Genomic DNA, 11,058 nt, shown 5'->3' with positions numbered 1-11,058 from the left:
AAATCCAGGGATCAGAGCCCTTTCCAGTTTGCAGCAGAAAATCCAAAACCACACAGAAAAGGCTGTTTAAAGGAGGAGGCACCAGCAGACAGAACTGGCTGTGAGTCTGTCCTGGGTCTCTGGAAACTTCCAGGTAGGAACAGAGTAGAGGGATGGAAGTTTTGGGATCTCCCTGAGAGATTGGAGAGTAACTGAAATAACACAGTTTGTGTGCCAATGAAAGAGACCAAACACAGGAAATGGCACTGGGGGAGAAACGAGAGTTAAACTCAGGATTAATGTGCAGAAACAACAGGAGAACAATCTGAATTTCCAGAGCAGGAGACAGGATTTGCTGTTCAGGGCTGGTACCCGAGACCTGCCAGAGAGGCTGAGCTGCCTCAAGTGTTTCCTGGGCCATGGGGGGAAAGATTGTCCTCTTTCTGCTCATCCCCCTGACAAACCAGCTGCAGCTTTGGGATTTACAGGGCTGGGGAGCCAGGGGGAACCTGAGCAGTGTCCATGCCTGTGACTGCCACTGTGGGAGATGCCAGCACTGGGTGAGTGGAATCCCTGCTCCCAGCAGCCACACCTGGGAGGCCTGAAACCCCCAGCAAGGACAACCTTTCCCAGCTGGGAGAAACCAGGTGAGCAGCATGGCTGTGGCTTGATTCTTGTGGGGGATTTATTCCAGCCTTCCCTTTGGTGAGGGCGTACACAGGAATCAATCCCAGCACTGTCTGTTCTCACTGTTCCAACACCTGGGCAGAGCTTGGCTCCCAACCATCACTAAACCATCAATGGAATTGAAGCTTTCCATGCTGTACCACAGGAATAATTCTAAGGCTTCAGCTCCAAGGAAAACCATCTCTCTCCTCTCCTGTACAGCCCCTTCCCTTGTATTCATTCTTGGTCGTTAGGAACATGGACTGTTCTCATGTGAACACATACACAAAATGAAACAATAACACCCATTTCTGTAGAAGAATATATTATTTAGCAGATTGGTTTAAAAGTTAAAAAAAAAAAATCTGTACATCTTTGAAGGTGTCTCTTGTTGGCGTTTTTTTTTTTTTTTTGCATCAACAAGGATAAAAATGTGTTTGCACCGTGGTTTTTTCAGCTTTGTTCTCCCTTCTTTGCTCGTGCTGAAGGATCCCATGGTGTCCAGCTGTACCAGGCCACAAAGCGACCCTGCAAACTCACTAAGGTTTCTTCTGATTTCTTCTAGTGTAGGAAAAAAAAAAAAGAAAATTGCATCCACTGTGCTGGGCTTCTGCATGTACTGTGAACGTTATAAAATTCAGAGAATAATGAGCAGAAATGTGTCACTAGGGCCTACCAGGCAAATAAAAATGTATGCCTGGACCCTTGTCAGTGTGTAAGCATCTGGTGAGCTACGCTGCAATTAGCAACTGCTGTACACATATAGAGAGTATCTTGACTAAAACAGACCATGTCCCAGAAAAGGCTCCTCAGCTAAACTCTGATTTGTCTCTACAGACTGCGGGCAGCTGGGTTGCCAGAAAGGCAGATCTGCTGAAGGGTGGAGCTGTGCACAGGGAGAATCCTACTGGGAGGCTGTTGTGGGAATGCTGGAGCCTGGGGAATCCTGCCAGGAGGGCTGTGGTGACAATTCAGGAGCCTGGGCAATCCTGCCAGGAGGCTGTGGAGTGAATGCCAGAGTCTGGGGAGCACGCGGTGTCCGACGGCAGCAGCAGCTCTGTGGGGAGGCTGCAGGCTGTGGATCCATCTCTCCCTGCATGGTCCCACTTGGGTTTTGACATAGCCACCACCTCTGCTTGGCTAATACAGCATTTCTCAAACCAGAGTAGCCTCAAGGCTCGTGGTTTATTTGTTCAAAGGCTGTTTCCTCTCACTTTTCAGTGCTGCCGGGGGTCAAACCTTCACTTTTCTGTTTCTGCAGCTGGAATGAAGAGCAGAGCAGGATTAATTCCCCCTGAATCATACTCACAGTGCTGCTGTGAGTCCCACGCTCAGCTCTCTACAAGGCATGTGCAACATTTCCTGGGAAATAATGGGCAGCAGCTTGGAATATCACAGGCATTGTTTCATCCAAACTGCTCTGGATGAATGTCCTGGGTAAACAGAACTCAGTTTCTAGTTTTTCTCATCAGCTATTGTACTAGGCTCTCAGATTATTAATTAAGTTCTCTTGTTTCAGAATATTTCTGAATTCAAGCAGCTCCTAGTTTTTAAGGCCTCTTGTGCCAATACACTGTAATTAAAGCTCCATCAGTTTGTATAAAAATGCTGTTTTGACAGCTTCTGTAAACCAGAAGTAAAATCTCAGCTCAACTTGAAAGATGAATAAAACTCAGAAAGTCTGGCAGTCGTATTTGAGTTCTTTTGCCCTTGTTTGACAAATGCTCCTGTCTAAATCAAAAAATGCCTAAAAGGCTTTGTTCTCCTTTAAAATTTAGTGCCCTCAGAGCCTGTGCTCTTTGATCAACAAGCCTCAGTATTTGAACTGCTGAGGGGCTTTTTCTCCAAAGCACATGGGAGGAGAGGGGAGCTACAGCAAAGCCACTGTTCCACTCATGGATGATCAAGTGGAGGGACCTTCATTACCCACATACCAAACAATACCAGCACAACTGGTGCTCCAGGGCACTTCCCAACTTATTTTCAATGATGGAGTGGCTGATAGTAGCCTGCCCACATGGTGATTTTTTTAATGTCAGAAACTCCTTATTCTGTGATGCCATTAGGGCAGGTTTTGTTGTGGATCTTGGCAGGGAAAAGAGGCACTGGAAGAGGTGTGCAAGAAAGGAGTGCAGGGCCATTGTCACAGGCTGCAGGGAGCTGGACCAGCACTCTGACTGCTGCCCTGGGCACTGCTCTCTGCCCTGCCAGGCTCCTGAGGCAATGCAGACCTGCTGAGAGACAGCAAATGTGGTTACCTGGAATTCCCACCTCCCCTGAGCCTTACAAAATGAGAGATGCTCTGTACATTAAAGTCCCCAATGGGCAATTAAAGGACTTCACTGGTTGTGTGTTTAATCCTCCTGGGTGCTTTGCATGACTGAGTGACTCCTCATAAAATGCCAAGCCCATCCTCGATGACACACACGTGACTGGAAGTTCCTTCCCAGAAAATAAACTCATGCACTGGTGCTGCAGAGCCTTGAACTGCCCAACCCCAGAACATTTTGCTGCAGTGTAACCCAGGCAAACTCCTTCCCAAGGGAGGGCAGATCCCTCCAGGGAGAGCTGTGCTCCCTTCAGGGGTTATCCCTGGGGTCTGTGCCTTGCAAGCAGCTCCTGTCTCCTGCCCATACTTGTGTGGTTCCTGGTAGACTCTGCAAGGACGTGTTTTTACTGCTTGTGGCACACACCTCTCTCCAGGCAGGTGTAATGAATGTGTTTCTCAGGATAATGATTATGCCACAAGCATTCCCACTGTTTCAGAATTAAGCTGCTGCTTAATTATAATCTTTGGCTTATTCAATTATAATGTTTGCTGTATCAAGGAGATAATTGGAGTTTACCTCTTTCATAGCATCATCTATCTGTTTTAATCCCTCGTAGTGGTCCCTGGATTCCCACAGAGGCTGGAGCATCACCTCCTCCACTTCTGGGAACAGCTGGGTGGGAACAAGAGAAAGACTATCAGCATTTCTTTTTGCATTCCTCTACTTGCTGCATTATTTAACTGTACATGCTGAAAACGGGGTGTGGAAGGTACATCCCCATTTCCCTGGGACACTAAACACCTGATGGGTGTCACAGTCATATTTTCTGAAAAATCCCTTCACCCAGGATTTTGCTCCTGGGAAGCTGAGAAGCCTCAGAGAAAAAGGAAAACAACAATTATCTCATTTGCTGCTCCTGTGTTTTGCTGCTTTGGAATGTGGTTGGAGATTGTTTATCTAACCAGTGATTGTTTTATTGGTTTCATGTGAATTGTTTTGACTCATTGGCCAATCAGTGCCAAGCTGTGTTGGACTCTGGAGAGAGAGACACAAGATTCATCAGTATCTTTTAGCCTTCTGTAAGTATCCTTTCTGTATTCTTTAGTATAGTTTAGCATAATATTACATTGGCCAATCAGTGCCAAGCTGTGTTGGACTCTAGAGAGAGAGCCACAAGATTCACTAGTATCTTTTAGTCTTCTGTAAGTATCCTTTCTGTATTCTTTAGTATAGTTTAGTATAATATTCATTAATATAATATAGATCATAAAATAATAAATTAGCCTTCTAAGAATACGGAGTCAGATTCATCATTCCTTCCTTCCTCTGGGAACCCCGCAAATACAATAGGTGGGGGCAAACACTGAAGCTCTGCTGTCCCCCTCTCTGGTTTCTGGCCCTGGGTGACTTTACCTTTGTCACTGTTTCGAACATGGGGATGAGGACGAACTTGAGGAATCCGATCTGTGCCGTGGGTTTGGTCACTTTGTCGCGGTCCATGAACGGCGCCACCGGGAGCCCCTCGGACTTTTCTCGGTCACTCTGGAACAACCAGAGGAACAACCCAGAGATAACAAAGGCAGAGATAACAAATATTAATCCTGTCTAGCAGGCTGTGGGGAGAGCGATGCACCAAGCAGATGAGCAGCCCTCAGATGCAGATCACAGAGGTGTCTGTAGATAGCACGGAATAGTGATGTGCTTCCCTCAGGCCAATGTCTCTGCTTTGTGGAGAGCAACATCTGAATAAAGAGATTTCTGTTCAGTTATTTCTGCTCAGCACCAGCATCAAAGTGTTCACCTCCAGGCTTGCAGGGCTGCTGACTGCCTTTCCAAACCCACTGGACTTGTGAGGTAAAATATTTCAGAGCATTCAGAAAGCTGCTAATGCTCTTGCTGCTCTGAAAGAGATGGAATAGTTCTGTGATTGTTCATTGTTCTCCAGAGAGTGATTATTTTCTGGTATTCAAACAGAAATTATATATCATTCTTTACTAATGATTAAAAGAGAAAATGAGTTGCATCCATTTGCTTGCTGTGCAGGATCTTTTGCTGGCCTCCTTCTCTGACTTTTTGGAAAAGAAGCTTTCCATGGAATCAAAGAATGGTTTGGGTTGGAAAGGACCTTAAAGATCATCCAGTTCCAACCCCCTGCCATGGGCAGGGAAACTTCCACTAAACCAGGTAGCTCAGAGCTAGAACCAGACTGGGCTGTCAGTGAAGCACCTGTGGGATTTGGAAATAGCAGAAAATTGTGAAATTGTGCAATTGCATCTCTTCCTCACTCTTACCTGCATAAAATACTCCTCCAGCAGGCAATCTACCCAGGGCTCTGCTACCTCCATCGGGCGGACTTCATTGGAGATATCACAGCATTTTATCAGTACCATCTTCAGCTGAAAGAGGATAACACTTCAATGCTGCACTCCCAAAGCCAGCCCTTTTCCCCCTTTCCACAACCCCTGTCCTTGCAATGCACTGGGAGGCAATGCTTTCAACCAGAAAGGACAATTTCAGGATTTAACCAGAGGTCTTCAATGATCTGGATCCTTTTTCCCTCTCTCAGCTGCTCTGTGTAAATCACTTATCCCCTCTCTGCCTTGGTTTCCCCCTCTGGCATGTGTCACAGTGGGATGTGCACTTATCTGCTGCAGGAAGAGACTCAGTCACCAGTGACCATTAAGGTTTTTGTGGAACACTCAGAGGCAGCTGGGAAAAGATTTCCCTGGGAATCAAACACAACTGCACTGGGGAATAGAGAAGACTACGGGTTTTACTCTTACGGATTTTTTTTGCCCCACAGTAAAGGATTATAAGAATTTGTGGCCTAATAGAGTAAAATTTTTTATTTTCCTGATGGGATTCCAGGATTTCAAAAGTTGGAAAAATCTATTTAATATAGAGCACTTCCCAATTGTAATTATTTTTTGGTGTAGGATGGCTTATTTTTTTATAATATATATTGAATCTCAGTTTTTCAACAAACAAAAGTTAATCTACAAGCTTTCACTCCATGCACAGAAAAATAACAATCCACAAAACCTCCTTACACAGGTCATGTGTTCTTCATTTGTGTAATCAAAGTTTTCCATTTTTTCCTTGAAAGAATCCAGTATTTCTGCATGTCTCGCCATGTCTGTAGCCAGGATTAATGTAATTATCCCCTAGCAAAGAAAACATGTTCACATATTAACTTGACATTCCTTACAAGGTCTGCTATTGCAAAGCCAAGTAGGGTCTGTCTTGCACACAAAATGCCTCAGATGCACTGAATTGCTCATGCTGGAAGGGGAAGTTTCTGACTTGGAACTGCCAAGGAAATGGGAAGAGGGTTATAAAGAGTTCGTGGTACATGAGGATCATGGTTTTATGTGATATTCCAGAGACACTGAGGTTTTTCCTTTCTCATTGACTAATTGTAGAAAAGCAAACTGTACAACAGGATGTTAAAAGCCACACTCTGGCTGCCAAGATCCACTTTCCCCTCCTTGGAAGGCACTGTGGGTTTTGCTGCTGACTCTTAGAGGCCCTGAGACAAAAATCATGATGTGGATGCCAGCTGTGCCCATCCTCTTTGGATTAAGAGCTTTGAAACACTTGGATGTGGACAAGGAGCTCTGTTTCCTCCTTTTGTGCAGAGCTTATGATGGGAAAACATGTGGTTAATTCAAAGTTGTGGGTTTTCATACAGAACAGTCCATTTTGGGCCCGTGCCAGTTGCCCACACACTGGCAGAATCAGGAACTCCAACCAGCCTTTATACTGCTTCTTCACTCGGTGTGTAAGGAAGGTGTAATGTGGAAATTAAGACTGAATTTTGGCCCTTAGAGGCCTGATGGGAATTGTAACATTGTTCAGTGCCTCAGAGATAACTGTGATGACTCCCAGTGCACTAGGGCCTCTTCCAACAGTACAAGTGCTCTGCTGTTGCAAATATTTTCCACTTTTTAAGCCCCTCTTAAAATGAATATAGTGTTCCTGTAAAGCACAAACTTCTGCCCTGAGAGCTTAATCCTTCCCCAGTCAGAGCTAATTGGCTCCTCCAGCAGTATAAACATCTACCCCAAAATGTCATAGGCTTTAATAATCAGGATGTACTCATTATTCCTCAGCAATGCATTCCAGGGAGTGCTGCTGTGGAAATTTTCCAAGAATTTCTCTTGGACCCTTCCAGTGTGAGGGGCTTTTTCAGCCCTGCCCTCCAGGGAGGATGAACCACTCCCATCGCGGAGCAGGGAATTCTGTGCGCATTTATAACCGCGTGCAGGAGCAGCATTCCTACCTGTCTTATCTGCTTGAACTGGTCCTGGTCCACGTTGGAGAAGATGTTGAATTCAGGCTGGGAGATGATCTGGAAGGCCACGGCGCAGTGGTGGTTCTCCAGCGGCGAGATGTCGTTGTAGCGCACGGCCAGCTCCGTCCGCGCGTTGATCTGGTAGCTGAGGGCAGGGAAAGCCGTGAGGAAAAAGCTCCTCAGACACCCTCCAGCTGCTCCAAACCACGCTGCTTCCTCCTGCTTGCATTCTTTTCAATGCTTATTCAGTTAGCTGCAGCTTTGGGGTTTTTTTGGTTGTTGGTATTGAATCAGATTTTCACAGAAAAGAGATATTTAATATCATCTCAGGCGTTGATTCCCCTCAGTGGGTGAATATTCACCCAAAAGGTTTTTATTCCTTCTTTACATTTTGCCACATTTCTAGTTTAAAATTATGTAGAACAAAACCAGAAGGAACTGGTTTTGGTTTTTTTGATTTTGAACAAATCAAAAACTGTTTTGATGTTTTTTCTACCTCTAAAAGAAAAATCTAAACTTTTTTTTTTGTTTTGACGTAGAACAAACCCAGACCTGAACTGTTTCATTTAACCCCTACTAATGGCAAATGCAGAGATTCTCACTGATCCCAGTCAGAACTGGGCTCTGCCCTTATTTAATGAGTGGTTACAAATAAATCAGATTCTCTCTCTTTCACATGCACACAAAAGTGTCTGTGGGTCAACAGCAATAATTTCCTCACATGAAAATAAACAGAGTAAAGTATACTTCATGATTTATAATTATGAAATAAAGTGTAAGCTGAATCCCCCTTTGAATGTTAGTGTAATTATTCCATTATAATAATTTATAGCTCTGTTACCAGCTGTAAAGTATTTCACCTTATTTTCTCAGGAGTTTGGGAGGAAAGTGTTTGAATAGAAATCTGAAAAAACCCATTTTCCTTACAGAACCAAGGACAGCTGGCAAACCCCAACCCAGACCTCAGCTCTGCTTTGGCTCATGTGAGTGACCAGCAGGGCCTTGGGAAAAGGTCAGGCTGTGAGAAGGAAAACCTGATCTACCAAAAAATGCCAACCAGGGTTACCTTCCCAACAGATTCTAAGGGAAGAGAAAAAAAGAGACCAGACTCACGTATTGTTATAGCCTGGATGGTCCAAGTCATGGCACACTGCTGCAGTCATGAGAATCAAAATGTCAATTTGGGAAAATTTCTCCTGTAAAATACAAAACATGAATGTAGTATTATGGTTTCTACTTCCCCTGTCCCTGTAAATCAAAAGAAATAAAGAAACCAGACACATTTGCGTTTCAGAGAAATGCAAATCTGAGCAAAATGAAGCATTTTTCCTTGGATGAATTTACTTCAGTCAAGAAAGAGAAATCTGCCTTTCCTTCCAGTAAAAATGACTCAGATTTGCCTTTGTTCCATGAAATAACAGCAGCTCAGAGGAGGCAATTTCCTTGAAACTTGCTATTACTGCAGAGATGATATAAAAGCACTGAGACACTAGTATAGAGTCTCTTACGAGTCATTTGAGCACCCTGATTAGGTAAAGGGAGGGCTGGAAGATGGCTCTGTTGCCACTGCATACTGCATTAAATAAAGTTATGAAAAGAGCAAGAAAAATTAAATGTTGTGTTCCCACAGCTTTTGAATAGCATGGACTTACATTAAAGCAAATTCTTCTTCATTTTGCTACTGGCAAGAAAACAGTCTTAGGCCAGTAACTGATATGTGTAACTACAGAGAAAAAAGGGGTTTTTACTGTTAAAAAAAGCAGTTTTGTAAAGAAATGAAACTAATATATGAGTGCAGGTTATCCAGACATGAAATTAATTGATGCCTATAGTTTTGGACAAAATAAAGGTGAAATGTGTGCCCTGCACATGTCAGGCTACAGGACAAGCACAGGTAAAAACACACATTTGGAGGAAACCTCTTGTGGGAACATTTTGTGTCCCAAACAAAGAACAAACCCACAGACCATAACTCAGCAGGGGTTTGGCTGTCATTCCTGAATGTTTCACTCCATCACAGTACAAACTGCGGACATCCAGGAGCTGAAGTTACCTCCCAACAGCCTCAGAAAGCTGTGCAGGTGCTGGGGGTCAGGAATGGGATGGCTGAGGTGGAAATGCAACACCTCTCCTTGTGTGCCCAGGTGTCAGATTAAGTTTTTTCTGATGTAGAGATCTGATCTGATTTTAAACACCTGAGAGGTGTTTAAAAAACTTTTATTCTATTTGCAGTTTCATATGAAGGGTGAGACAATACAGATGTTATAATTCATGCCATGAATGAGAAGTCAGATATTTCTTAGTTATAATACACTGTGTTTCTTGGCCTATCAGTTATTGCCATGCTATTTATAAATAATACTGTAATTAATAATGTAATAATAATGCAATTAATACAGTAAATACCTTAAAGCTAATCATCAAAAATTACTCTTTGTGAGTCTTAATACAATACACCTTTCATAGTTCTATTTCCCTAAGGTATCCAGAGGCCATCCTTTGAAACTTATTTCTAGTTCCATTTCTCTCTCAACAATGTCTGTCCTATTTCATGGCATTTCTGAGTCAGCATTTCTTGTCTCCAGGTTTGCACAGGGATGCACTGTGTGAGCCTTCTGTCAGGCTTGGAAAATTCCCTACAAATCCACTTCCCACACCCGGGGACTGAGCAAGTACAGCCTCCTCAAAGGCCACCGCTTGCCAGCAGGCTGGTGGCTCGTTTTGCAGGAGAAGTGGCTCAGGTTTGAGGTGGAAATGGAGTGGTGCCATGGAGGGGGTGGTACCTGGAGGCTGCAGAGCGAGATCATGCTGTACATCATCTGGGTGACGCAGAAGCAGTGCCGGAAATTGTGGAAGGGGTTGTTCCTGTAATTGTCGTGGATACACAGCTGCAGAGAGAGGGAATGGAGCTGTCAGAGGTGGCAGAGCTGTTTGCCAAGCACTGGAAATCCTTAAAGAGTCCTATGGGGCCCAGGATTAGTCTCTGCTAGGACAGAGTGACAGCACAGGGCTTCTGACACTTTCCGCCTTCCTGTGTGAGATTTGTGTAATAGATACATATTAAAATGTTGTCTTTTTGCAAATATTAAAATGTATTCTATATGTGTGGTGTTAAAGTAACTTTGTTATAAAGACATAGTTTTTATTTCTGTTGTTAATTAAGCTTTGGCATAGTAGTGAAATAGCTGATATAAGCATGCTTGTGTTAAAATTCCTGCTTGGATGGGATAACACCCGATGAACACAGGATGAGGACCCTGCTACAGATCTGCCAGCTATCAACACTCACTGTCTGAAGACAGTGTGACTGAGGCCCAAAAACTGGAGGTGATAAAAAAGGACTAAAACCACAGCCAAGGAATGTGCATGCTCTAAAAAGGTGGATCCCAAGGAGGAGATGTGCTAAACAATTCGTGGAACATGTAAACTAGTTTGGGGAAAAGTTTACTATGCATAAGGGTCTATGAATATGCAATAAGCTGATGTAAGAGAAAAGGTATTTAAGGAGTATACCAAAAGATAACAGGATGCTTTTGGATAAGTGCCAAGAGGCACCTGTAACACCCTTTGCTCTATGGTCCTTGTCTCCTATTGTCCTCAATTAAACTTTTAAATTTTCACAGGAGAGTGAAGGTGTTTTTCACATTTGTGTGTTCCAAGAATTCACCAGCAGGTAAAGTTCACAGAAAATCCCCTCTCACCAGCCAGCAATGGGCAAACATCCCAGCACAGCTGCATCTCAGTCCTCAAGAGAGGACACTCTGCTCTCATCTTGAATTTGTATTTCAAACCTTGCAGTGGCTAAAGGGGGAACTGTAAAGGGCTCAGAGCCCACCCCTGGCCCCCTCT

The 11,058-nt window shown here is 43.9% G+C and overlaps 1 protein-coding gene across 2 annotated transcripts in view; it reads right to left on the bottom strand.

Moving 5' to 3' along the window:
• Positions 1-953: 953 nt before the first annotated feature.
• Positions 954-11,058, bottom strand: part of PDE9A (phosphodiesterase 9A) — a 51,374-nt gene continuing 41,269 nt past the window's right edge. For both annotated transcript variants that reach the window (XM_041487954.1, XM_041487953.1), the window contains 8 exons: positions 9,993-10,097; positions 8,323-8,405; positions 7,198-7,354; positions 5,966-6,079; positions 5,207-5,311; positions 4,329-4,457; positions 3,492-3,587; positions 954-1,906 (listed from right to left, as the gene is read on the bottom strand). In XM_041487954.1, the coding sequence (XP_041343888.1) occupies positions 1,856-1,906; positions 3,492-3,587; positions 4,329-4,457; positions 5,207-5,311; positions 5,966-6,079; positions 7,198-7,354; positions 8,323-8,405; positions 9,993-10,097 (840 nt within the window). In that variant the 3' untranslated portion in view covers positions 954-1,855. The remainder of the gene's footprint in view (positions 1,907-3,491; positions 3,588-4,328; positions 4,458-5,206; positions 5,312-5,965; positions 6,080-7,197; positions 7,355-8,322; positions 8,406-9,992; positions 10,098-11,058) is intronic.

The sequence above is a fragment of the Pyrgilauda ruficollis genome, unplaced genomic scaffold, assembly GCF_017590135.1.
Source record: "Pyrgilauda ruficollis isolate IOZ18807 unplaced genomic scaffold, ASM1759013v1 scaffold85, whole genome shotgun sequence".
Classification (NCBI taxonomy): Eukaryota; Metazoa; Chordata; class Aves; order Passeriformes; family Passeridae; genus Pyrgilauda; species Pyrgilauda ruficollis.
Note: the sequence above shows the minus strand (reverse complement) of the source record. Positions and strands in the feature narration are given on the sequence as shown.